This window comes from Lepidochelys olivacea (genome assembly GCF_965140295.1).
Source record: "Lepidochelys olivacea isolate rLepOli2 genome assembly, chromosome: 1".
Classification (NCBI taxonomy): Eukaryota; Metazoa; Chordata; order Testudines; family Cheloniidae; genus Lepidochelys; species Lepidochelys olivacea.
The window spans coordinates 262,318,785-262,346,572 of record NC_140411.1 but is presented as its reverse complement, the minus strand read 5'-3'; the positions used below and the strand labels follow the sequence as shown (position 1 = coordinate 262,346,572).

The 27,788-nt window shown below is 46.4% G+C and overlaps 2 protein-coding genes across 6 annotated transcripts in view; one reads left to right on the top strand and one right to left on the bottom strand.

The window, feature by feature from the left end:
* Positions 1-5,300: 5,300 nt before the first annotated feature.
* POLR3H (RNA polymerase III subunit H) lies at positions 5,301-17,393 on the top strand. 4 transcript variants are annotated; one of them, XM_084611166.1, is made up of 7 exons: positions 5,301-5,532; positions 7,526-7,657; positions 9,442-9,538; positions 11,805-11,891; positions 13,048-13,111; positions 13,755-13,962; positions 15,662-17,393. In XM_084611166.1, the coding sequence occupies exons 2-7, from the start codon at positions 7,547-7,549 to the stop codon at positions 15,713-15,715; spliced, it is 621 nt and encodes a 206-aa protein (XP_084467292.1). In that variant the 5' UTR covers positions 5,301-5,532; positions 7,526-7,546; the 3' UTR covers positions 15,716-17,393. The 4 variants fall into 4 exon arrangements, with proteins under 4 accessions (XP_084467292.1, XP_084467291.1, XP_084467290.1 ...); XM_084611165.1 differs by lacking the exon at positions 5,301-5,532 and adding an exon at positions 5,547-5,746; XM_084611164.1 differs by lacking the exon at positions 5,301-5,532 and adding an exon at positions 6,061-6,229.
* Positions 17,394-18,596: 1,203 nt separating this feature from the next.
* Positions 18,597-27,788, bottom strand: part of ACO2 (aconitase 2) — a 36,657-nt gene continuing 27,465 nt past the window's right edge. For both annotated transcript variants that reach the window (XM_084611141.1, XM_084611140.1), the window contains exons 13-18: positions 27,107-27,229; positions 26,613-26,768; positions 24,818-25,009; positions 23,224-23,356; positions 20,029-20,150; positions 18,597-19,081 (exon numbers count right to left, since the gene is read on the bottom strand). In XM_084611141.1, coding sequence (XP_084467267.1) covers positions 18,944-19,081; positions 20,029-20,150; positions 23,224-23,356; positions 24,818-25,009; positions 26,613-26,768; positions 27,107-27,229 — 864 coding nt within the window. In that variant the 3' untranslated portion in view covers positions 18,597-18,943. The remainder of the gene's footprint in view (positions 19,082-20,028; positions 20,151-23,223; positions 23,357-24,817; positions 25,010-26,612; positions 26,769-27,106; positions 27,230-27,788) is intronic.

Below are 27,788 nucleotides of genomic sequence, written 5' to 3'. Positions count from 1 at the left end.
TTTGTTCCTTCCCCCATTGTAGGAAACTTTCCTACTCCAATCGGCAATCACTTATGCAGAGACCAAAGTTGCACACAGGCGTGCAGCATAAGAACCCGGTCTGAAGTCTCATGTACACAGGAGATGTACCTTTGCATCCTTGCTTATCCTTAGGAGTGAGATATCATCTTCAATGACCGCCTGTGGAAAATGGTGGCAGAATTTACAATATTGCCCCTACTGGCCTGCAGTAATCCCCTTAAAAAGACACCAAGATCCTTTGCCTCATCTTGAGCTCTCTCCCCCATTCTCCCCAACCCCAGGCTGAACTCACCATGTTTAGGGAATTCACCGAGCTGTGTGCTTGCCAAGGAACAGTGAGAAACTGATTTATATTTTTTAAAAGATGCATTTTACTATAATGATTTAATGTTGTGCATGCACTAACAATCATGCTTCTGTTTATTGTTTCTTGTTCTTCTGCAGATGTGGCTGTCAGGGGAACACCCTACACACCAGCAGAACGCCTCCACCAGATAAGGAAGCAACCAAGGAGGAGCAAGGCAGACATGTTTTGAGAGATGCTCCAATCCTCAGAGGCTGAAAAACAAGAATGTGGGGTGTGGAGAGAGACTTTACAAGAAAATTATAAAATAGACAGGCAGAACAGAAGGAGAACCAGGAGCGAATTTTAATAGGCCAGAAGCGAATGACAAAAGTGATGGAGGAGCAAACGGAGATGTTAAAGTCCCTAATCACGCTGCAGGCTGAATTAATGTGTGCTCGGCCCCCTCTTGCTGTCGATACAGAACTGCTTTCCATGCCCTCTCCAAATTCCTCCCACACATTCCTTGTAACTTCCCGGCCCATCTCAGTACCCCGTTCACTCCACCCCTTTGGACAGCTTCCAAAAGGATAGCTGGACTTACACACAGCTATAAGAGCCTACACTGCCCTTCATTGTTCTCTCCCTTCCCACTAAGCCTTTTGTGTGTGTTGTTAACTGGTAGTTAACTGGTACTGATGAGGTTCAATAAGGATAAGTGCAGGGTCCTGCACTTAGGACGGAAGAACCCAATGCACAGCTACAGACTAGGGACGGAACGGCTAGGCAGCAGTTCTGCAGAAAAGGACCTAGGGGTGACAGTGGATGAGAAGCTGGATATGAGTCAGCAGTGTGCCCTTGTTGCCAAGAAGGCCAATGGCATTTTGGGATGTATAAGTAGGGGCATAGCGAGCAGATCGAGGGACGTGATCGTCCCCCTCTATTTGACATTGGTGAGGCCTCATCTGGAGTACTGTGTCCAGTTTTGGGCCCCACACTACAAGAAGGATGTGGATAAATTGGAAAGAGTCCAGCGAAGGGCAACAAAAATGATTAGGGGTCTGGAACACATGACTTATGAGGAGAGGCTGAGGGAACTGGGATTGTTTAGTCTGCGGAAGAGAAGAATGAGGGGGGATTTGATAGCTGCTTTCAACTACCTGAGAGGTGGTTCCAGAGAGGATGGTTCTAGACTACTCTCAGTGGTGGAAGAGGACAGGACAAGGAGTAATGGTCTCAAGTTGCAGTGCGGGAGGTTTAGGTTGGATATTAGGAAAAACTTTTTCACTAGGAGGGTGGTGAAACACTGGAATGCGTTGCCTAGGGAGGTGGTGGAATCTCCTTCCTTAGAAGTTTTTAAGGTCAGGCTTGACAAAGTCCTGGCTGGGATGATTTAATTGGGGATGGGTCCTGCTTTTGAGCAGGGGGTTGGACTAGATGACCTCCTGAGGTCCCTTCCAACCCTGATATTCTATGATTCTATGATTTAATAAAAACATACTCTCTGAAAGATAACCGATCTTTATTTGTCTCCTACACACAGTGGTTGCTGCTGGAATTAATACACTGTGGCAATCTGATCATTTCTGTGTACAAATCACAGTCAGGAATCATCAAAATTTTCATGCAAGGCAGCAAGTTAATAAAGCATGGTAGAGTGGTGTATAGAAAGACACATTACTGGAGCTCATTGTCAAAATGGTGCCTCAAAGAGTCCCTGATTCTAATAGCCCCCCCACACACACACTGTGGCCCTCTAATAGCGCTGGTATCTGGCTGCTCAAAATCAGCCACCAGGCATTCCACCCCCACGCTCCATCCTAGGGGAAACTTTTCACCCTTAGCCTCACAAATATTATGGCGCGCACAGCAGGCTGCTATGACCATGGGAATATTTTCCTCAGTTTTGTCTAACCTGCCCTAAAGGCAGCCCCAGAGTGCTTTTAATCTGCCAAAGGCACATTCTACAGTCATTCTGCACCTGCTCAGCCTATTGTTGAAGCACTCCTTTTGGCTGTCCAGGTTTCCTGGGTAAGACTTCATATGCCATGGGAGTATGGTGTATGCTGGGTCTCCCAGGATCACTATGGACATTTCAAAACCCCCCATTGGAATCTTCTGGTCTGGAAAGAAAGTTCCCGCTTGCAGCTTTCTGTACAGGCCAATGTTTCTGAAGATGCATGTGTCATGCACCTTCCTGGACAACCTCACATTGATGTCAGTGAAATGCCCACGGTGATCCACAAGCACCTTCAATAACATAGAGAGGTACCCCTTTTTATTGATGTACTCCATCCCAAGTTGGTCCAGGGCCAAAATTGGGATATGTGTGCTATCTATTGCTCCGCCGCAGTTAGGGATTCCCATTGCTGCAAAACCATCCACTATTTCACACACATTGCCAAAAGTCACAGTCCTCAGTAGCAGGATGCGATTAACAACTCTGCACACTTGTGTTAACGCAGCCCCAATGGTCGACTTCGCGACTCCAAACTGATTTGTGACTGATCAGTAGCTCTCTGGAGTTGCCAGCTTCCACACAGCAATTACCAGTGAGAAGGCAGCTCTCATTTTGATGTCCTTGCACCACAGTGCTGGGGTGAACCACACACAGTTCCAGGAAGGTGACTTTCTGTATCTGAAAATTCTGCAGCCACCACTTGTCATCCCAGACTTGCATAACAATGCGATCTCACTTCTCAGTGCTTGTTTCCCAAGCCAAAAAGCAATGGTCCACCATGTGTAGCTGCTCTGGGAATGCCAAAAGTGATCTGGTGTTTCTTTTCACACAGTATGTCAGGCACCCCTGATTCCTGTTCAGATTGGGTGCTCATAATATATTGCATGGCCAGCCATGACATGTTCATAACAGTGACCACAACAGTAGAGAGCAGTGCAGGATCCATCTTTTCAGACAGAGAAGGTGGGCACACAATAAACAGGGGTCGTTGAAAAATGCCGTGAAATGCAGTTAGAAGCCCATGGAATGATGGGGTAGAAAAAAATGCATCATGGGATGTTGAGCCTGCTCCCATAATGCCCTGCAATCCATGCCACCTTCCCACAACTCCTAGCTGCAGGAGGTGGCAAGTAGCACAGTGGGATAGCTACCTCCAGTGCACTGCTCTGTCAATGCTAAAGCACCAGCTGTGGATGCGCTCTTCCAACAGAAGGAGCGTTGCCTGAACATGCAGAAGTGATGTAATTATACCGGTTTTTGATTGTCAGCATAACTTGCATTTGACAATACTCTGTAGTGTAGACAAGGTCCAATTATCACAGCTCCAAGCTATGCCACTTTATACTGGCTAAGAATCTGGTCCGATGTTTCTAGCTGTTGTAGCTGTGAGGAAGACATTCCAGATGTAAATCTTTTACCACCTGATTATGCAAACAGCCCGATATAACCGCTCCAGGAGAGGTGGGAACTATTGTCTCTATAGTAGGGTTAACATCAAAGCCTAAAAATGACACTTGAAATGATAACATTGCTAACAATTTCCCAGTTGATCATTTTAGCAGAAACATTCAGCTAATGTAGATATTCATCATACTTGGATGAAATGGCAGATATTGGGTCGGGGGAAATGAGAAGGCTAGTGGTTGTCAAGAGTTCCTGGGGAAGGAGAACTAGGAGTTGAAGCCCCTCTATAGTTTCCGGTCACCTATGTCCCAACCTACAAAGGGAAGGAAAAAATAAGATGCAGCCTCTCTTCAGTGTGAAAAGCTTCCAACAGCTGCCTGCATGTTAAAAACATAAACTGAGTCTCACACCTTCTTGGATACCAAATATCCATCACTGCACTGCCAAACGTCCCGCTCTCTGCTGAAAACTACACTGCAAATAGGCCTGATCAGTAGCAAACACTGTGGCATGTTGAAAAGTTATGGCAGCATAAATAAAATAAACTGAATTTACCAGCAAAATAAATCATACAAAGAGACACTGCACTGGTTGTATGATTGTATTGGATTACGTGTGAAAACAAAGCTTCCATTTTACCTGAATCTGCCATAGAATTCAGTACCAGAGTAGCACAGACAGAAAGGGACCAAGGGCAATTTGAGCAAGCTGCTGAGGGACAATGGGGAAAGCTCTTTCATGCACTGCACACGGCATAGTAACAGCACAGGATCCAAGTTTCTAAAATTAAATTGGCTTTTTATTAAAACAACTATTTACAGAGATGCTGAAACTGCAGCTAGCATTCCAGCCACAGGCACCCAGACTGACTTCCAGATACCTCCGCCTGCAACCTCTGCTCCTCCCTCCAACTTCCATGCAAGGTTGCTACAAAAGCTGATATTTATTGACATCATTACAAAATATTTATATTAACAACTATGTGTTTGATTATGTCCCTTTCCCCCACCCTTTGTATATTGTTCATCTTCTTAGACAATAAACTGTCTGGGGCAGGAACTGCATCTGCATAGCACAAAGGGACCCCAATCCCAGTTAGGGCTTATAGATGCTCCTGTAATAAAAAAACATAATAATAAACAACAGAGATAGGATACTGGGCTAGATGGGCCAATGGTCTGCCTGGCATGGCATAAAGGTCGGACAAAATGACCATCACCGGCCATTCAATGGTCGGGTGTGGGCAGCAGCTGGAGTAGCTGAAGAGCTGGACCAATGACCATCTGACCTGCTAAACCAGGAAGCAGGATGCAGAGATTAGAGGGGCCTGTAGTTTGCTCCCCTGCGCTCTAGCGATTGCACAATGTGTCCCCCAGGAGGGCACCGAGGTCCCCTCCTCATGACTGGGTCAGTCCGGGCCCTGGCTTGGCTCCCCAGGGGGCTGTCCCGCCACATCCTGCCAGGCCTAGGTGACGCGTAGGGAGGCCTGTAGGGTCAAGTCCCCCCCCCCCCCCGCCATTTCTGCTTGGCCCGCCGGGGGGAGGGAGGGGCTCTGTGCTGTGCCTGCCCCCCGGCCCGTTCCTGGCAGCCGGGGCGGGGGCCGAGCGAGCCCGACCCCTTCTCCCCCCTGCGCGTTTCCGGCTCCCTCGGCCCCGGGCCGAGCGGAACCCCGCGCCGGGCCCTCTCCGGCACCAGCGCCACGAGTCGGCGGCGCGGCCAGGCCAGAGCGCGCCCGGCGCGGGGCTAGGCAGGGACGTGACGTCGCTGCGCCGCGAGCCTGGGCAGGACCAGGGGTGTCCCTGCAACTGAGGGGGGGGTAGGGGAATGGCGCAGCCTGCAACAACCCGCCCGCCCCACCGCAGAGGTAGACCCGATTCGCTCCTCGCTCGGGGATTGGGGGAGCCCTGGTCACCTGATACAGATTCCCTATGTCAATCAACCCCTTCGGCCCGCCCAGGAAAGGCGATTGGCCAGCCCACCGGAAGTCACCTGGCCGGTAACTAGGAGGCTGCCGGGGCGCGGGACGATCTGCTGGCACCGGTGTTGCGGTTGCCACGTGCGCGCTGCACCCAAGAGAGGTGGGTGCACGGGGGGGGGCTCAAAGGGGCCGCAGGGCAGGTGCCTGGAGAGGAACCACGTTGGTCCTCCGGGAGCCGTCTATGTATCCCGCCATGCTTTGCGGCACCATAGGGTCCACTTCCCTTCTCTCCCCCCCCCCGGTTCGCTCGCTGGTGGGCCACGCGCGGGCCCGTTAGCGCCCTGGGCATGGAGAGCGGGCGGCTCTGCTGGGCCGCTGCCCCAGGGGCGGTGGGGGCGCTGCGCGAGCCCTACTGTCGCGCGCGGGGAGGCGGGGGCTGCGCAGGGGGGCGAGCGCAGCCCGCGCGGACGCTGCGCCACGCCACGCCGCTCTCCGGGCCCGGGGCGAGCCTGGCCGCGCGGCCGAAGCCAGCCCCAGGGGCGGGGAGCGGGCGCGCGGGAGCAGCGCGCAGTGACCGGCCCGGGCGGGAGCCGCTGGTCGCTGCCTAAGGGGGAAAGGCCTCGGGACCGCGATGGTAGTCTGGGTGTGTCCCTCGGTCCGTTTGTTGATTACCCCTGGAGGAACTAATCCAAACTGATTTTCCTGTCCCCCTTCCATGCTACGCAGTTTTTGTCCAAGTCCCTTTCTACAAATGTGGCGTTTCTACAAATGTGGCAAGAAGCCCAGAACTGTTGACTACCTAACATTGGGGCACAGGCGCATCTGGCATATTGTAATTAAGGATCAATTTGTGTTAACTACAGTATCTAATTTAGGGATTTGTAATGCGCCCATCACCTTAATAGCTATTACAAATTCCTTTTTTTAAAAAAACAAATGATTTTCCTTTGTTTGTTCCTATATGTGGGGGATTGTATTTTTAGTGGGGAGGGATTAGACAGTGTGGGTTCAAAGGGTTGCTCCTGAGTTTGTATGAATGAATGCCATTTCTTCCCCGCAACTCACAATTGAAGATCCCTTTTTTGTGACAGTGGGCAGGTGGCATCTTTTGACAGTGGCCTAACCTGTCCTTTAAGCAGGTAGTGGAGTGGTGCAGAATCTTCTGGATGAGCTAAGAACCAAAGTTCCCTTCAATCATGCTCTCTCAGGAGCCCTTCCTTTCACTTCCAGCAGGGGGGACACATCCTCACTTACGCTTGAGCTTGTCTTGTGGATGTGCTCTCAGCAATTATGTTGATCCCTTTCTCAGCTCTCTTATTGGGTAGTGCTTAGAAACCCAGTTGCTAGGCCCTGTGCATGCATATAAAGAAGAGATAATCTTTGTCCCAAAGAACTCATGATTATAAAGCATTGAGCTGGAGACTTGAATGGAAAAATAGAAAGTTACCATTTGGGGTTTACTGGGTAGGACAGCTAGCAAAGTGAATCTAAAAGATCATTTTGCTGCATAGCTGAATCATTTGAGTATTTTATTGAACCTGCCAGATTTTATAGACATTCCATGCGAATGAAGTGTCTATGCTGCAGGGACTGAACGATTTCCTACACACCTCACCCAACCGTTATGAGCTGTTAAAGGCCCACCCCTGATCTGAAAGGGTCCTTCTGTTTTTAGGGTTTATCTACACTACAGAGCCTTGGCCTGCATAGGGGGTTCTCCTGGCATAGCTCCACCACCTCCCCAAGCAACATTAGTTATGCCAACGGAAGCATGCTTCTGTCAGCATAATTGCTTGCATACTGGGGGATTTACCGGCATAGCTATGTCGGCTAGTTGTGTGTGATTTTTATTTCCCCCCACTCCTAGCCAACATAGCTATGCTCTCAAAACTTTGTAGTGTAGACCAGACTTTATTGGCCCTCTGCTCTCTTTCTACAGGGACTCTTGCTACTAGCCGCCATGTTTGTTCTAGTGGAGATGATGGATACGGTACGGATTCCTCCGTGGCAGTTTGAAATGAAGCTCAATGACTCCATTGCTGAAGAACTAAATAAGAAGTTAGCTAACAAGGTAAAGCTTAGAGCACTGAACATGTGAACCAGACTTTTATGTAGCTGTGGGTGACAGCGTAAGTAGCAAAAAATTAAATTCAGACTGGTTTGGATATGAGGACCATTACAAAGACTGAAAACTACCTAAGGGACCATCTACAAAGGGTAATGATCAAAAATATTGAGTTGGAGAAGGTGATGGCTCTGGCGTTACTTCATGTGATCTCAAATTATGTAGAACAAGGAGGGTAAAGAGCACAGTAATGATATTCCGAGGGAATACTGAACTGAGAAGGATGCCAAATGGGGCAGAGAAATAATGAAGGGAACTTAGAGTAGTTGGCAGGAGTAGGAAGTAGCAATAGGAGACTCAGCCTGGAAAAATGCAAATTTACACGTCTTGGCTGGACAAATGCCTTGAAGGCAGTAATGTTGAAAGAAACCATGGGGTGATAGGTTTCAGAGTAGCAGCCATGTTAGTCTGTATCCGCAAAAAGAAAAGGAGTACTTGTGGCACCTTAGTCTCTAAGGTGCCACAAGTACTCCTTTTCTTTTCATGGGGTGATAGTATCTCACTGCTGTGCACTAAGCACTTGAAATGTGATCTGGCAACAAAAAAGCTGATGAGATTTGGCACAGCATATAAAAAGGCATCATAACACAGACCAGAGAGATCACAACCCCTCATATATAGAAATACTGGGACTATGATTAGATTGCAGCATTCAGTTCTACACAGGTAACTGATAAACTGGAGGGAGTTCAGAGAAGAGCAACAAGAATGATTGCGCGCTCTGAAGAGTGACTTATGTGGAAAGATTATTAAAGACGTCTCAGTTGGCCACCAGTGACTTGAGATGCGATGATGTCTACAAGTGTTTGAACAGCAAAGAAAGAGAGGGAATGTTCAGGGTCTTTTGTGGGTCGGGAAATTAGCAGGATAAAACTAAACAGAACTGAACATCAGAAAAGATTTCTGATAGGCTGAGGAGCAATCTCCTAAAGGAATGGCAGAAGCCCCATTGTCGGGACACTTAATACACTATAGCGAATCATCTTCCACTGACTGGGATGAATGGGCAAGTTGGGACCTACTAGGTCTCTTCTATTTGTAATTTGGATTGTGAGGCAGTCCCGGGCCCATAGGGTATACTGACATCTTCAGTATTTTCATTATTCTGAAAAAACCTATGCTCCCTCTGACCTGAGTATCAACTGATGGGCCTAGAGTTAATGATGGGTGCACCCTGATGGAGGGGAAAGGCTTTCTTCACCTGTGCCAACAATCTTCGTGACTTCTGAATGAAGCATGTCTCTTACAGAAAGGGATTCAAGGGCATGACTACCCAGCAAGGGGCGTTTCTGGCCTTTGGAAGAGCTAGTTCTGGAAATGCTGTATTTCTCATCCGGGTGGTGGTGTTTATCTAAGCCACTCATAGGGCTCACTTCTCCCATTTTCCCATCTTTGGCAACAACCTAAAAGGCTCAGGTTGCAGCAGTGCTGTTTCTGGAGTAGGTCAACACGTGCCCTCCGATACCTCTGAGAGAGCCAGAGGGGTCCCTAGAAGGTAATGATGGGTGTGCACTGTCTTTTCCTCACAAGAGCTGAGGCTTGCACCTCTACAGTGCTCTGATCTGATGCACATGGATCTCTTGTCCAGTTCCTCCTATGGCAGCTCATCTGGTTGGCCATTTGCATGAGCTTCCTGCTTAAAAACTTGTGTTTGAGAGTGGTGTGGGGCAGAGATTTGCAGAGATTTACAACTCCAGGGATTTATTGCTCATTGGCTTTTCTCTGAACAGGTTGTGTATAATGTTGGCCTCTGCATCTGTCTGTATGACATCACAAAGCTGGAAGACTCGTACATATTTCCTGGGGATGGTGCATCGCACACTAAAGGTCTGCTACTGCTTTTCCTAAGCTGTGTGGGTCTCAGGATTCCTTCAGGTCTCTAATTATACTAGGAAGGTTGCAGGAATGGTTCAAGCCTCACAACCTTAACTCTACCCAGGTAGAGGTCCCAAGAGGAGCATCACCTGTCCCTGTCAAAAGCTGTTGTTTTCTGTGTGCTCACCGCAACTTTAAATTGGCTCACCTGTTCATACACTCCAACAGACCTTCTCTATGCTCTGAGCAGCACCACTGCTGTGGGAACTACTTGCTGCTAGTTGGACAACTATGTGTAGGGAGGCATCCAACTCCATTGCCTCCTCTTGTGATTTGCCTGAGGGACTCCTCACGGTGGGGATCCAAGGGGGCGAAGTGAAGGTTATGTTGTGTGGGAAGTATGGCCTTAATTGCATTTCCTGACTTTCTTATGTTTGAGGGTTCTTTCTTGTAGTGCTAACATTTGTTCAGGGGGTCCTTAGCACCACACTTCCTTGTTCTGCAACATTTGCATTTTGAGAACTTAAACTCTCCCATACTGGAAGGGCAAGAGGTTGAGCACCTGCAACCTCAATTCTGTATTAAAGGCTTTTTTTGCCTGTGAATAGTTAAGCCAATTCACCTGTGTTCCAGAATAGCCACTGGAGTGGGCTTTACCCCCTACCCTTCCACTGGACGGAGAAAACTAATTCAGTATCTGTCCCTGAGTATTGGGTAGCCTGCAGTAGAAACTGTATACGACTCTTGGGCATGTGTTAAGCTGTAGAATTTATCATGCTTCTGAGCACCACTCACCACCACTATCCTGCTTCCTGCATCTCAGCCACTCCTTAAGGTAAATACCATCTATTACAGAAAGCATCTGCAGTGCCCCTCTGACACCCATAGTGTCCCAGTAGCCAGGCGGGTTCCTAATCGGTAACAAAGGGTTGAGACATCAAAATGTTTGTGGTGAGAAAAGTGACACTGTCTAAAATTGGCCTTTCCAGATGTGTGTCCACCTCTGTTCCCATCACCACAGTCTTATCCGTTTAACTTACACTGGAGAAAGACTTGGTTTGGTTAGTATCAGCCCTGCAGAAGAGCAAAGCTGGGTTACGTTCTGCTTTGCCAATCATCGGAATACCCAGCCAGGGTTTTGGATTCCAGGAGCTTTATTGTGGGGGGTGACCTAAGAAGCAGAAAGAGAATCCATCTGAGCAGGTAATCCCCACCCTGGCCGCTTTGCTTGTATATTATATCTCTGACCATCCCTTCCTCTAGTTTTTTAATTCATAAGGTTGTTGGGACAAGCACCTGTCTCTTTGTGTTGATTGTCTATCATACTTACAGTGCTCCCACAATCTAATATGTAGTAATAAATATTGGTATAGAGATTGCTGGGGGAGCCTATCTGAAATTCTGTGATAACTTGAATTCTCTCTGTTGGTTGTAACTACTTTGGAGCAACTTCTCCCATCCCTTCCTGGGCTGGAGAAATACCTTTTATAAAAATAAGTAAATAAATAAAAGACAGCTTCAAAGATAATATTTTGAAGTCCACTTCTGGAATCAAAGTGGGAATTTGTCTAAAATTGAGCCTCACGAACATCTATCCTATGTAGCATTGCTGTGCATTGTCATACAACTATTGCCTTCCACTTCCGTGGCAGCTGCTTTTCAGTGGTTAAGTGCGTTATTTAGGCAGTGTGGGCTAGTGGCTTAGGCACGGGACTGGGACTCAGGAGACTTGGGTTCTATTCCTAGCTCTGTCACTGACCTGCTTCGGCAAGTCACTTCCAAGCTCTATGCCTCAGTTTCCCCTTCTGTAAAGTGGGAATAATGATACTGACCTTTGAGAAGTGCACCGAGATCTACTGATAGGAGCTTGGTGGTATTATTTATTTGCGCTGTAGTAATGCCCAACAGGAGGAGCAGGATCCCATTCTACTAGGCAGAAAGAAGTAGTCTCTGCTCTGAGAAGTTTCCAGTCCAATACAAAAAATAACAAGCAAGCTTGGCAAACAATAGGCTGGTGAGTGTTACAGTAACAAGGTTGTGCAATTACTTAGACCAGTTATATGCACACCACATGATTCCTGAGAACTTAAAAGTATTGTGGGAGTTTGATTGTGCTCCTGATATCGTTGACATGGGATGAAAGCTGCTGAAGAAATATCAGATACAAGATTTGGAGGGTGTGGGGTAGATTTTTTTTTTTTTTATTTTTAAATGGCTGTCACCCAGAGGAAATTAAGTATGTGACTCTCTCAGACCTAGCATCTTTGCTTCTTTCCAGTGCATTTCCGGTATGTGGTATTCCATCCCTTTCTGGACGAGATTCTGATCGGGGAGATTAAAGGCTGCAGTCAGGATGGAGTTCATGGTAAATTGCAACTTCTAATACTAGGGATACCATAGCTGTTGGGCATTGTGTTGAATCCAGCACCCTAGGCTATGAGATTGGTTTGGTTTGAGATACAGAGATGTTCAACCCCAAGTCATTATTTCTGTTTGGCTTGGGTCAATAGTAACTAAGGCTGTGTCTACACTTGCAGAGTTTTTTCGCTGACAGTATTGTTGGTGATAGAAGAGCACTAAAAGAAAAGTGTTGGTTTGTGTTCACATTGTTTTCCACAGGCATCAGAGTGTGTTTACATATGCAGCACTTGCATTGCAGATGAGAGGAGTGCACTGTGGTAGCTGTCCCACTATGCACTGCCTCGGGACACAAAGCAATTCATTGTTGTGGAAGGAGTGGATGTGTGTGTATGACAGCTGTCAGAAGCAACCAGTCCTGGGGGAGGGGGAGACCCCGACCTCATGCGTTACAGCGCTAAAACTTGCTGCGCTCAGGGGTGTGTTTTTTTTCACACCCCTGAGCGAGAATATTGCAGCGCTGTAAATTGCCAGTGTAGACAAGCCCTTAGTTAAATTGCTAGTTTCAGACTTGGGGCAGGCTGTGGGCCCTCTTGCTTGCGAGTTTTGCCCAGACCCACAAACCACCTTTATTCAGTCCCATAGGTGCACATTTCAGAAGAGCTTGGATCCACTAGTTTGTGCAGGTGGATAAGCTCATTGGTAGATGGAGGCATAGGTTTGCTTTGTCAGTTCATTTAGCATGGCTTCTAAGAGTCATTTGGTTAAAGGGGTATATTATAACCGTTAATCACAGTGGTCGGAATTCTCTTGCTTTCTGTGATTATGTGCAGCATCTGTGACCCCTCCCTGCATCAAAAGTTAGTGAACATTTTGTTTACTTTGTGGATTTGACAGTAATCGGTTTATGGTCAGGGTGTCACTCTCCTTTCTTGTTGTGAGGGACCTTCTCGCAGCAACTGCAAGAGAGAAACACTTAAAAGAACAGGGGGAGTGGGACTGTAGAGCTCTAGATCTGCTAGGGGGACTTAAGCAGGCACAACAACTGATACACTGTACTTCACACTGGGGAAAAAAAAAAAAGACCATGTTATACCGCTTTAATGTACTCCGTCACTGATGGCAAGATCCTTTTCTTCCTAATTTGATTCTTTGCTTTGCAGTTTCTCTTGGTTTCTTCGATGACATTGTCATCCCTCCAGAGTCCCTGCAGCAGCCAGCTAAGTTGTATCCTCTAACCGTCTGTCACATTGACTTCTTTTTTTTTTTTTTTAAATAAAGGAGGGAAGTGGCTACAGTTCGTTCTTGTCACCTGAAACCTTGCATGCCCCATACTGTACTATAAAGAGGCTCAGGGGCAGCAGCTAGAGTATCATGCTTAGTCCAGAGTCCCATGCAGTCAGCTGTCCGAGTTAGACAGCTAATCCCTTTCAGGTCACACCAAGTGGGTCTTGTAGGGTTACTCTGCCACCTGTTAGAAATTAATGGCAGAGTCACCTGAACAGCTGGGGGGGTTTTCTACAGCAGAGACATTCTCCAGTCTTGTAACTTGCCTCCATCAGTGGCCAATTCTCCTGCCCTACATGATGCACTTGACCAATTGGTTACATGGTGGGAGAATTCTTTTTTTGACTCCGTCCCAGGTGATATCTTATGCCTTGAAGCTTGTGCTGCTGTAAAGCTAAGCTAAAAGGACCTGGGTTTTAGAGCTGCTTGGAGAAGTGCGGTGCAGTTTGAGAAACGTGTGAAGAGGGTGAATCCTGGGATTCAAACCACAGTCCTCCTGCTCTGAGGGCTCTCGGTCTGTTGAGTGAGAGAAAACCACTGGATTCTCATGATGTGTTTTACTGCCTTGACTTGAGCTGGCCAGCGATGAAGCAGAGCAGGTCTGGGTGTGGGAGTACGAGACAGAAGAAGGGGCTCATGACCTGTATATGGACACGGGGGAGGAGATCCGCTTCCGGATAGTGGATGAGAGCTTTGTTGACACATCCCCTACAGGTCCAAGCTCCACAGAGGCCTCCACCTCTGGCGCCACAGAGGAGGTGCAGAAGAAGGAGGCACCCTACACTCTGGTGGTAACTATGTATAATTCCTACAGAACCATAGATGTGCATGGCATTTTAAAGAGACAGTGCCTCTTCCCCAAGTAGCGTACCGTCTAAATTAGAGATAACACAGTGAAGGATGACAAAGGTTGAGGATGAGGTTACTGAGATCAACTTTATTAAATATGTATCTGGTGTCTTTGTCAGTGTAATAAACATTGGGATGAAGTTCTGAGGAGGGGGCTGAAGGCAGTGAGTGAGGTTGCCTGGTGCACAGGGAATAGCAGTGCACCTAGTGCTGCACAATAGCCTTGTGCCAAACCGGTTCTCCCCCCAAAGAACTTCTGATCTAAAGGCTTGTGCACGGCGGAAAGGCAAGACTCTAAATTAGTGCTGGTGCTCCTTTAAACTGCACCTTCCCAGTGATGGAGTGGGGTATTTGTGTGTGGGCCAGTGGGTACTTTGCCTTCAAGTGATGCTCTGGACCTTGGAGTATTATTGGTTGATCATAGGATGACTATGAGCTGCCAATGTGATATGGCTGTGAAAAAAGCTAATGTCGTCTTGGGATGCATCAGGAGAGGTATTTCCAGTAGGGATAAGGAGGTTTTAGTACCGTTATATAAGGCACTGGTGAGACCTCACCTGGAATACTGTGTGCAGTTCTGGTCTCCCATGTTTAAGAAGGATGAATTCAAACTGGAACAGGTACAGAGAAGGGCTACTAGGATGATCCGAGGAATGGAAAACTTGTCTTATGAAAGGAGACTCAGGGAGCTTGGCTTGTTTAGCCTAACTAAAAGAAGGTTGAGGGGAGATATGATTGCTCTCTATAAATATATCAGAGGGATAAATACCAGAGAGGGAGAGGAATTATTTAAACTCAGTACCAATGTGGACACAAGAACAAATGGATATAAACTGGCCACTAGGAAATTTAGATTAGAAATTAGACGAAGGTTTCTAACCATCAGAGGAGTAAAGTTTTGGAATAGCCTTCCGAGGGAAGTAGTGGGGGCAAAAGATCTATCTTGCTTTAAGATTAAACTCGATAAGTTTATGGAGGAGATGGTATGATGGGATAACATGGTTTTGGTAATTAAATATTCATGGTAAATAGGCCCAATGGCCTGTGATGGGTTTTTAGATGGGGTAAGATCCAAGTTACCCGGGAAAGAATTTTCTGTAGTATCTGGCTGATGAATCTTGCCCATATGCTCAGGGTTTAGCTGATCGCCATATTTGGGGTCGGGAAGGAATTTTCCTCCAGGGCAGATTGGAAGGCCCTGGAGGTTTTTCGCCTTCCTCTGTAGCATGGGGCACGGGTCACTTGCTGGAGGATTCTCTGCTCCTTGAAGTCTTCAAACTACAATTTGAGGACTTCAATAGCACAGATATAGGTGTGAGGTCTTTTTTAGGAGTGGTGGGTGAAATTCTGTGGCCTGCATTGTGCAGGAGGTCAGACTAGATGATCATAATGGTCCCTTCTGACCTAAATATCTATGAATCTATGAACATCTGAAATAGTATTGATCAGGTCTGGAGGAAGCTGGACTTCTGAGGGTCATTGTGAGACAGGGAGGAAAGGAGGATTCCAGTAGATAACTCAGATATTTCCCCCCCCCCCCCCCCAGTTGACTGCTAAGTTGGATCAAACATTCACTCCTATCTACTTGCCTCTGAATCTTTTTAAATTCTCATCTCATTCTTTTTCCTTCTTTCTGGACAGGGATCCATCAGTGAACCTGGCCTGGGCCTCCTCTCATGGTGGACAAACAGTTAGCAGCAGTCAGAACTTGCTCTGCATGGACCCTACAGGATGGATGCTTTCAAGGATTGCAGGAGCCAGCTGGTACCCTGCTCCCCTCCAGGCAGTGGACAAGAAAGCAGGGCTTCCATGTTCCTGTAATTGCTCCCCACCAGGTCGAGCTGGCAACTGCCAAGAAATACCTCCGTTAGAACTGTACAAGTAAATCTACAGACACAAGGGCTGCCCTGTTACACGAGCCCAGCAGCCACAAACCCATCTGGGACTTTGACATCCTGGAAAGCAGAGCAAAATTGGGTTCAAATGCCAAAGAGAGTCTCTGCGGTCTTGAAAAAGAGCAGTCTAAGTTGTTACAGTGGCAGGACAGGTGGTGCTGTCTGGCCAGAAGAAACTGGTAATTTCCTACCGCACCCAGTCTCCTGGCTTGAGACATGTAATGAGAAGTGTAAGCAAAGGCCTGTCTCTCTTTTAGTGGAAGTGTTCATATCTCCTTGGCACAAAACAAGGAGGTGCTGCTGTCTTAACATGAGAGAAAACTGTAAAGTATGGGAAAGGGATATGCTGGCTCTTAAGCCATTGTAAACCCTGGTGATGAAAGGATGGGGAAGGCTTTGAGAGCTGGGGCAAGGATGGGAATCCAGCCCATAGAGGAGGATTCACTTCACTGTACAAGGGAGCTGGAGTTCCATTACATGAATTGCTATGACGATGGAAGGGTGTCAGCTTACTAGGAAGCAATTTAGCTGCTGTTTCTAATCCTTTGCTGTCCTCTGAAAACAAGCACCTGCTACAGTGCTGAAGTGAGATGCTGTAATACGGTGGATGGGCTGTGGTCTTATGCAAAACAAGCTCAGGCTTGGCTGAAATGTTCACTTAATTTTAGAAGCAAGGCCATATGACTGAGTAAAGCTGTATTTCCACTCCCTTAAGGGGTGGGAAGCCTGGTTTTAATATTAGATGAATAAATGTTATTACTGGCTGTACACAACCCAGCTTCCTGTCTATCAGGAAAAGACAAACCCAGGTTCCTGCAGTTTGGGATGCTTACTCCATCTCAATGCAGATACTTTCTGGCTTCTACTCTGAGGAGCAGTATTAAACATGCAGGAACCAAACTCAATTACTTTTGCTGACAGCAGTGAAAGGAAAGCAGGGAACAAAAAGTTAGTGGGAGTCTGTGCAGGGCTGTGATGTGTTTTGCATGATTAAATACCAGCCATTTTGGGGGGCTAGAATTTCATTGGATGGTGGTTCTGCTGACCTCAACCATGAAAGCAAAGCTTAAGTCACTGGAACCTTTCCTACAATATAATTACAGCCCCTTACTTCTAAGCTTGGCTACTGCTGGTTCATAGATTAATCAAAAGGAAGTCTAGAATTCATCTTCTCACCCCCATCTGAACCCATAAAGTCCCCTCTGTGCTGTCACCAGCTTCTCTAATGAAGTATAGCAACACTGACCAAACATTGCTCTGTGAGTGTGATTCTAACAGGGCTGCTAATGGGAAAGAAAGGTATGGTATTTTACAGAACGTTATAACTTGGAGCACAGTTTTGAGCATGTTCTAGGAATAGGCTTCAAGGAGAAGAGGATGCTCTTCACACAAACTCATCTCTTTGGCTATGTGAAAACTATGGATTCCAAGCAGCTGAAGTCTGACCAATAAAAACTACTGCAGGTGTCTGTCTCATACATTAGTTATTGCACTGTGGCTTCTATCCACACATGAGCATGAACAACTAGCAATTTACAGCCCTGGCAGTGCCTTCTTAGCTATTCTACCCCCCTGAGTTCTGATGCTAGATTGAAGCTTGCATTGGTGCAGTGAGAAAGAAATGGAAGAGTTCTTGAATTTTCAGTGTTTTGGAACATAATGAGTCCCAGACTGGTCTTCTTTCCCCTTAGCTATGTATTACTGAGGTTCCTTTCAAGGGCAGCAATAAATTAAGGGGGTAGTTGGAACTACACAGCTGAGAGTTGCTTCCCCCTAACCCTTGCTGCAGGTAGGGCCCTTCTGTTCCCAGTAAGTGAATTTCAGACCCCATTCTCAAACAAACAAGAAGTCTTCCACTTAGCAGCACCTGTGTACCTTTACTCTGCTTCTAAAGTGTTCTGTTTGTATATGCTGACTCCCTGAAACATACCACTTCTCCTCTACAGTTCTAGGTACTCATGCTCACACTATCTGAAAACCTTTCACCTGCTTAAACACAAGTGATCTCTGGACCTGTTCACCCAATGAGTGAAGAACCAATTAGTTAAGATTTGCATGTAAGTAAGGGAGTGAGTGGCAAGGTCCATTATTCTTGTCTCTTCTGGGTGAGTGTGCTGTACTAGTCTCGGTCCCAGGAAAGAGCTCTCCTCCTCTCAAGCCTCCCCTCTTTATGTCATCAGTCTGGTAGACTATAGCTGGTGTAGGAAGTCAGATGGAGAGATGAGTTCTTACTCAAAGTCCTCTTTGGAATTGGCTTGATCAGTGGGGCAGGGGGAAGGTGTGGTTAGTGCAGAGATGTTTGTGGAGATTGGAACTGCTGAACAGCAAGATTTCTGCCTGTAACAGCTTTTTGCAGGGTGGATGAATTTATTCCTCGAGAGAAGTGCAATAGACAGGGAGGTCACACAGATGGATGACAGTGTGCAGCTCTCTGCTTATTCTCCATCCTATCATTTGGCCAGTCACAGATGGAAATGGGCTTTTAGGACATACACTGACATTCAAAAGTGCAAAAGGAGACAAGGCTGTGTACTGACAATTGGAATGCAGATGCCCTTGAGAGTAGTGTAGTGAAGGCAAGTTGACAGCTTTTCTGGAGTCACACAGCCCCACCTTCGTTCCACCTCTTGCATGCAGAAAGTGCGTTGTGATCGAAATATCAATACAGCATTTCAGAGCAGCAATATCCATCAGAGAATCTTTATTTGCAATTTTATATTTTCACAAGAACCAAAAAGTCCTACTTTAAATTTCTTCAGCCATCCATGAAATGATTGGGCAGAAAAAGCCAACTGAGCAGTTATCTTCAAAAATAAATACAAGTGAAATCTGAACCAAAGAGCTAGGGAATTTGGAAACCACACAGCAGCAAGCTGAGCTGCACTCCCTGTTCAGTGTCAGTGAACTAGTACAGGTACAAAAAAGAAGCTATGGTTACATTTGATCAGACATTTATGTTCAACAGCCATGGAATTGCACTTTTATGAATATGTCAGAGCCAAGTCCACTGGGTGTACATGCAGCTGTTTCAGTGTTGCTGCATCTCCTTCATTCTGTTCAGGGCACTGCCAGCGTGGAACCATTCTATTTGTGTCTCATTGAAGGTGTGGTTCAGCAGGATCGTTTCCTGATTCCCATTGGGATGCTTGATGATGCACTTCAGGGGCTATAGAGGGGAGAGGAGGGAAGCAAAAGAGTGGAGTTTACGTTTTCTCCTTTCATGGAGCAACGTTTGTAAGAGACAATGCAGGATGCTCACCAGAAAGTCTTTCACCCTACCCGATTAACAGGAATCACTTAAAGGAGCACACTGAGCCCCTGATGTAGAGGAGTGAGTGACCCCTTCTGTTTAACACAATTTCTAATCCAGGGGTCCTTGAACTCAAGTGCCCTATAGACACTGCCTCGTCCTCTGCAATCAGGAAGCTTGATTCTCCCATTCGCAATTCCTTAACACTCCAGTGGCAGCTACAGCAATCTGTTACAGGGAATAGCAATAACTGAAGTAATTTATTTTTACCTCATCTTCAATGGAGAGAGGCAGCAGGAATTGAGGCCAACACCATGCAGTGAGTCAGCTCTCTGGACCATCAGCAAGTCCAGAATACTGGACTAGACTACATGGGACCATTCAGATCTGGTTGGCAATTCCTATGTTTGTAAGTACTCCATTCAGAACACTAGGCCTGGCTTCCATCACTCCCTTTAAGATAGGGGTTCTCAAACTTCATTGCACATGACCCCCTTCTGACAACAACAATTACTACACAACCCCAAGATGGGGGACAGAAGCCTGAGCCCACCTGAGCCCCTCCACCCCAGGAGTGAGGGCCTGTAACCTGAGCCTCATCACTCAGGGCTGAAGCAAAAACCCAAGGGTTTCAGCCCTGGTAATGGGGCTTGGGCCCCCACAAGCCTAAGTCAGCCCTGGCAACCCCATTAAAATGGGGCTGTTACCCACTTCGGAGTCGCAATCCACAGTTTGAGAACTGCTGCTCTAGGAGCAGAGTTAGTCATAACCCTCCCTCTCCCTAGAAATCTCTGATCCCTGGGAGTGAGCCCAGTGGAAGCAAAATGCAGCTTATTGCTGCAATAGGAAATCCAACCAGTTACCTTTCCAGGTGCAAAATCTGCCAGACCCACAATGCTCAGCTTGTCCACAGGATGAATCTTGTTGTAGTCAGCTGGGTCAGCAAACGTTAGAGGCAGCAGGCCTTGCTTCTTGAGGTTGGTTTCTGTAAATAAAACAGCAAGGGTTCACCACCCACCACAAGGGGTATAGGACAGGTTAGTGAGCCTGGCATGGGGGATAAACAACACACCACATTTAATAGGTACTGCAGCATAATATACTGACAATGCAATGGCTGTATCTCAGACAATGGTAGCTCCGTAGCTAGTGCTCATTTTATCCAGCAGCTCTCACCTTTGAGCAATGAAACGAAGGATAGTAGTCTGCTGACAAGCATCAGGAAGGTATCTTCCTCATTTCCTCCTTCCACCCAACAGTGTTGGCAAGTAGACAAGGAGGAGCATTGTTAGTTGGAAGGGAAGTTTGCTAGGAATGTGATGGATAAGCTCAGAATCACAGAGATATAAGAACATCCACCATACTGTTTGGTATTTGAATATCAAATCAGCAGCTGTCGTGTTTCTACAGTGCCTTGCACAATGCGGCTGGAGCCCCTAGGCGCAACAACAGTATAAATAAATATTGGTACTAAGTATATAAGGACTTTCAGATCTTGTGAGTAATGAGATTTTGCAGATGTTTCCACCACAACATAAAGTTGTTTGACCATGGAATGCCTGGTTCACATTTGGAGGCCTTGGTGTATCTATTACAGTTGATGAAACAGGACATCGATCCTTCTGTAACTTTGCCCCAAACTATGCTTAGCTTTTCTAGGGGCAGTATAGTAACATTTTATCTGGTCTTTCAGAGTACTGTCACAGATCTGAGATCCAGCACACACTGAACTTTCAAACATGGCTGAAGTGTGAAGAAGCTGGGGAGGGAAGAATCCAGACACACACCCAACTCTGTTCCATTGCAGATCCCACTGAAAAAGCTGAGACTGTTTAAGGCACATTTTCAAAACACAGATGGAAACCACAGACACAGGTGGAGTTTCAATGGTACACAACTTTCTGAAAGATTGCATTATATCTACCACTACTGGCTTAGTAACTCCCACTCCTCAGACAGACAATTGCAAAAGATCTAAAAGTCACTGTTTGCTATCCCACCTCACCCCCTGCACACCTTTGTTGCTTTGAGTCTGCAGAGCAGTTAAGCACGTGGCATGTGTTTCTTACATACCACCTCTAAGAAGAGTACTTCTAATGGCTTTTCAGGCATGAAAAATTGATAGGAATGCAATAACTTAGAGACTTTATAGTAAGATGGATGGTTTGTAAGCTTTTTGGGGTCATCTTTATCCCTGTTGGGAGTGGACTTCAATGGAGCTTCCCCAGGGAGAAGCTTGTTCTTGTGTATGTAGGGATTCATAGATTAAGGCCAGAAGGGACCATTAAGTCATCTAGTCTGACCTCCTGTATAGCACAAGCCACAGAATTTCACCTAATTACCCCAGGATTGAGCCCCAGGACTTGTATTTGGTCAAAGCACAACTGACAAAAAAGCATCCACTCTTGAAGACATCAACAGATGAAGAATCCACCACATCCCTTGGTAGTTTGTTCCAGTGGTTAATCCTCACCATTAAAAGTTGTGCCTTTCTTAGTTTGATCAGCTTCCAGCCATTGATTCTTAAGCCTTTCTCTGCTGGATTAGTCTTTTAGTATGTGATATTTTTTTCTCATGAAGGTACTTACACACTTGTCAAATCACTTCAGTCCTTGTTTGAGTAAGCTAAACAGATTGAAAAACACCGTAGGTAAGACAAAGAGCTTAATCTTTCGGTCATAGCTCTTTCAACATCCTCTTAAAAATGGTAACTTCTGGAATAATGCATAAAGCTCTGAAGTGGTCTCAGCAGTGCGGCAAAATAAAGCCTATACAGAGATAAATCACCTCCCTACTCCTACTGCCCTGTTTATACAGCAAGGGTCACATTAGCTCTTTTTGCCCCAGCATGGCACTGGTTGCTCCTGGGACTACTGAAACATTGGAGTGATGAAAAGGAGGTGTTTTGATTTGCCTCTGGATACAGAAATTGGGTTCAAGAATACAACACTCCCTCCAATCAAGTAGATGTTTGGAAAAAACAAGGAGTCTGGTGGCACCTTAAAGACTAACGGATTTATTTGGGCATAAGCTTTTGTGGGCTAGAACCCACTTCATTGGATGCATGGAGTGAAAATTTCAGATGCAGACATTATTATACTGACACATGAAGAGAAGGGAGTTACCTCACAAGTGGAAAACCAGTGCTGACAGGGCCAATTTGATCAGGGTGGATGTAGTCCACTCCCAAGAATAGATGAGGAGGTATCAACTCCAGGAGAGGCGAAGCTGCTTTTGTAATGAGCCAGCCACTCCCAGTCCCTATTCAGGCCCAAATTAATGGTGTTAAATTTGCAAATGAATTTTAGTTCTGCTGTTTCTCTTGGAAGTCTGTTTCTGAAGTTTTTTTGTTCAAGTATAGCTACTTTTAAAGCTGTTATAGAATGTCCAGGGAGATTGAAGTGTTCTCCTACTGGCTTTTGCGTGTTACCATACCTGATGTCCGATTTATGTCCATTTATCCTTTTACATAGGGACTGTCCGGTTTGACCAATGTACATTGCAGCAGGGCATTGCTGGCACAAGATGGCATATATAACATTAGTAGACATGCAGGTGAATGAGCCCCTGATGGCATGGCTGATGTGGCTGGGTCCTCTGACGGTGTCGCTCGAGTAGATATGGGGACAGAGTAGGCAACGAGGTTTGCTACAGGGATTGGTTCCTGGGTTAATGTTTCTGTGGTGTGGTGTGTAGTTGCTGGTGAATATTTGCTTCAGGCTGGGGGGCTGTCTGTAAGCAAGGAGTGGCCTGTCTCCCAAGGTCTGTGTGCAAGGTTCCCTCGCTTACAGATTGCGAGGCTAATACCTGGCTTCGGCTTTTAGGCATTACTGGAATAAAATACTGCTAATAGAAAAAAGCAACACTAAGCATGTGCTAAGCATCAGGTGTTAACTGCTGGCTGGACACCAGACTAGATGGACAATAGATTTGCTCCAGCAGATCCTGTTCTCTTTCCTGCTCCCAGTGCTGAGCACAGCAAGGAAATGGGTCTTCCAAGCCATAAGGAAACCTCCTTATACACCACACAGTATCCAGGTGCTGGTGGTGATACTCACCATGAATCCTGGCAAAGCTCTTTGTGATGATGGCTCTGCCTCCCAGGTGACGTGGTTCCAATGCTGCATGTTCCCGACTCGATCCCTCACCATAGTTTTCATCCCCAACAACCACCCATTTGATGCCATTTTTCTGTGACCAAAAGCAATGCAAATAATTTTATATTACACATAGAAATTATGTTGAGAGCATTCAGGTTGCAAAGCCAAGCACTCAGAAGTTAAGATATGCCAAAATAAAGGTTACTTGTGCGTGGTCACACTCCTCTTCCATTCCTTAGTGCTCTATGGATTAAGAAAATCTGCTGAGGAGTGTCCCCCAGAGGACTCCTCTGACTCCCACATCGATCTCTCCCATCCTATTAAGAGCTATATAAAGAGCTAGGTATTGTCATCCTTTGCCATGGAGGACTGACTGGACAATGGATTTTGGAGACCCTGGACATTGCTCAGCTTCCAGGGTGGAGTTTCAACCACAAGTCTTCCTGACTAGTCCCCCAATGCCATTGTCTATCCTGTGGCAGCCACCTTGCCAGCAGAGGCCACAAAAGGTAGACATGGCACGTTCCTGGAACTGCTCCTGAGAGCCATGATTCTTCTGGCAGATGGGAAGTTAACCCATGGGCACTTGTCAAGCTGCGGGGATAGGGTGGTAAGGGCATTTTCTCTAACAGTTTCCCTCATCCTCAAGTTCAGCAAGGAGTTTTCAAAGAATGGAGGGGGCAAAACGTTTGATATTTAGAAAATTATCAGATTGATCACACAGATGGAACACTCTCCAATGAAGAAGTTCCACCATGGCTTGAAGACACAACTGTGCTCATAAGGGCAGCAGGGACTTGAGCAGCATTTCCAGTGTCTCCCTTCAGGATGAGAGCTCTGGGGCACTAGGTATTCTCTCCTCCAGGGAGGGAGAAGACAATGGTAGTTACCCCACACAATCTAGCTAGAGCGGATCCCTGGAGTGCCCAAACACTGAGAGGACTAGTAAAGAGCCAATTTAAGTGGTGAGGTATGGTGTGACCTCTACTGCAGAACAGCATGAAGCATAGCACCCTATCTGTAGCTTTTCAAGCCAAACAGCTAGTCAAAGTTTGGGAGCTGGAGATGTTCCCGTTGGGAGTGGAAATTGGAGATAGTCTGGTATTTCTTTGATATAGTTTTGTACAGTCTTTATAGTGTCCCGTGTCTCTGAATGCAGAGGGAATCAAGCAGCAGGAAACACCTTCTTTTGCTCACCACACCAAGAACGCTTGTTCAGCTTGTGCCCCTTACACAAAAGCTTCTCCCTAGGTTTCTTCCAGGGCGAGGGCCAGTGCTTTCAGCTGCTCTTTCCAGTTGGCTGTTTCTGCCCTGACTCTTCTGCCTTCACATGCCTGCACTACTCCTCAAACCCCCTCCACCCACTCAGTCCAAAAGCTCCTAAGTTGGTTCACAACCTCCTTTTGTCTTAAGTGGGGGGCTTGTGATTAATTTAAACTGACAGCTATGTGAGCTACGTTTGAGACCTACGCAGTCACCAGTACCTCTCACCAGAACACATCCAAATACCCTCTGACGTTAGGAGAGGTGGATGTAAGGTAGAAACTCTCACCTTGTAGTAGCGGGCTGTGTCTGGGACTGGCCCAAACTCCTGGGTTAATGCATTCCGCACTGAGTTGGCTTTGCCATTCTCAGTATTGATGGCGCCGATCAGCAGGTTGTTGGAGATATTGTCCAGGTGGCCACGGAATTTGAGCCAGGGACCAGCTGCAGAGATGTGGTCGGTAGTACATTTCCCTTTCACCTGGAGTGCAGCAAAAGAAACGAGATGAGAGAAAGTCTTTTCTCACTCAGGGAAGGATGCTGTAAGGACCGACTTTGCATTTCTGGAGCACTTTTCATTCTGAAGGATCCTAAAGCCCTTTAGAAGCCATGTATGTGGGGATGTCACACCTGATATGGAATCACAGCCATCTCTGGGACAAAATGCAGCAATCATTCTGCATCTGCAATGGAGGGGAAGGGAAGAAGAACATCTCTATTTGAAACTGCTGGAAGAATTTTAGAAAGGTAGAATTCCAAATTGGAATTGAGCCATGACACCTGACCCAACCACGTTTTCACACTTCACACAAAAGTGGGTTCATTAGGAACCAAAAAAGCAATCAAGTTCTCGGTGTTACATTTCATCCAAAAGGCAGCACAGTGCCCCTTAACTTCATAGTGGGGCACTGGTTCAGTAAGGAATTAGAAGGAAGAGTGCCCACCTACTGAGTGACCAACCCCACTTTCCACAGCACCTGTTTTTTCTATGAAGGTCTCCAATCCAAATACTGAAATGGTCCAACCCTTCTTAGCTTGTGAGGATAGAGCTCACAACTCTGAGATAGATTGTTAATATCGCTGCTGGTCTCAAACTGCCAGTGTCAGTCAAAGGAACCCTTCACGATTCAGATTTATAAGGGCTAGCATCAGAAAGCTCTGGGATGATACAAGAACAGCACAACCTGGTGGTAGCACTTTACACCACAACACTGGCCACCAAGGAACCCAACATTCACTTCCTGCACCAATGGGAATTGGGAACATGCTCTAGGAGGAGTGCACAAATTGTAAAGGACTGCATTTCAGAACTCCCCTCGCTAATTGGGGGCATTCACACAGATTTCATTTCTCTCTTCCTTTAGAGAAATCATGAAAAGCTCCATCTGTCACGCCCTATTAAAATATAGGTGCAGTGTTTTGCTATTGTTAAGGGACTTCCACCCATGACATGCAGGACAAGAAAAGCAAAAATACAAATAAAGTGTTTGTGGCGGGGAGGGGAGGAAGTTCCTGAGGCATAAAAACTTCTCCCAGAAAGGAACGACAGGAAAGATGGAATGTGCTACAGAAATGCCCTCCTTAGCTTTCTGCGGCAGGATATTACTGGTGCAAACAGAGGAGAGATTCAGAAGAGGATCAGACACTTCTCTGACTAGTAAATAAAAGTGACACTAGCTGAGGTAGGCTAATAAATCACAAGGCCTGCAAAGCCTTATGCTTCAGGATATGAACTGAGCAGCTGCCAGTCAAGAAGACATCTCCACCCCATGGTTATGCAGCTAAATGTATTATGGGCAGTATGACTTCCTCTAAGGTAACCTTACAAAACTATCAGAGGGTTGGGGGAGGGAGAAAGGAAACAACACAAATAAAACAAATCACTCACCCACCCTTTCTGTGATGGAGTGAACACCTGCTTTATACACTTGTCAAAATGGCTAATCCGGGTTGGTCATTAGAACCTTGCACAGCTTCTCTACCCAAGTCAGGTCACCCAAATCCAACAGTTGCTTTATTGATTTGTTCTAGAACTACCTGGAGTCCTTTCAGATCTGAGCCCCAATCTACCTCCCATTTCTGACCTTGATGAGGATCAGCATGTCTTCCAGATCCTTGCCATCCCACTTATCAAATGGCTCAAGCAACTGCAGGCGTTGGCTGGTGAGGCTTACATCTACATGCTGCCCACTGCTATCTTTGGGGGGGTGCTGATAGGTGTCCTGGCCTGGGTCAAACTCCTGTAAGGGAAGAAAGATTGAGAGTTCACTACTATTCTCTTCAACCACACTCACAACAGCATTTGAAACAAAAAGAAGCCAAGTTCTTGTATTCACATAAGGCCAGAACTTGTGTTTCAATAATGGGAATAAAGGGGTTGTTTGTATATGAGAGGTCTTCCATGAGCAACACCCAGTTTTCTTCCTCTGTGCCACCCTCTACTCCCACAGCAGCGTGGTCCTCACCCCAGTAACCCCCAAACTACATCTAATCAAGCAGTAATATACATTTCCACTGATGTTACATGCCTCCCTTCATCCCCACTTGCTGGAAAGTCAATCTACAAGACAAATGTTACCAGTGTGGGCAGCTCATCTGCATCAGGTGCTTCTAGTTTAAACTTCTTCCCATCGGCTCCTGTCAGGAAGTCCGTCTCAGGGTTAAATTTCAGGGTGCCAGCAATAGCCAGGGCTGTGACAATCTGAGAAAGTATACAATCCATCTTAAAAGTACATTTTGCTCACTTAATCTCTCTGATTTTAAAGTCTTACCCCCAACTCTGCCAGAAATTAAAGTCTCAGACCCAGATGTCATGGTGCTTCCAAGACTAGCAATAGGGGCGGTGCCTGCAAGGGGATGGGAACTCAAATGTATTTGTCTTGTGTTTCACAGTGAAATGAAATCAGGCCAAGACAAATTAGTTTTGGGGCTACTGAAGAGATTGGAGTTAAGGGACAAACAAGTTTAATTGAACAATGTAGTTATGAGGCAGAGTAGGAAGTTACCACCCTTGAATTACAGCAAGATTTAGAATCTGTTTGGGAATTTTGTAGATGGTCCAAGAATTGATCTTGATAGCTCTTTGGGCAACCAGACTATTGATTTCTCAGTGAGCATTTTATACTGAGAGAATCAAAGGCAAAGTTTACAATGGCCTTCAGGGGCCTCTTCTCACATCACATAGCATTTGGAACATGGTCAAGTCCAGTCCATATCAGGGCTGCCAATTTCTCTTCCCAACCCCACCCAGAAAGCAGGAC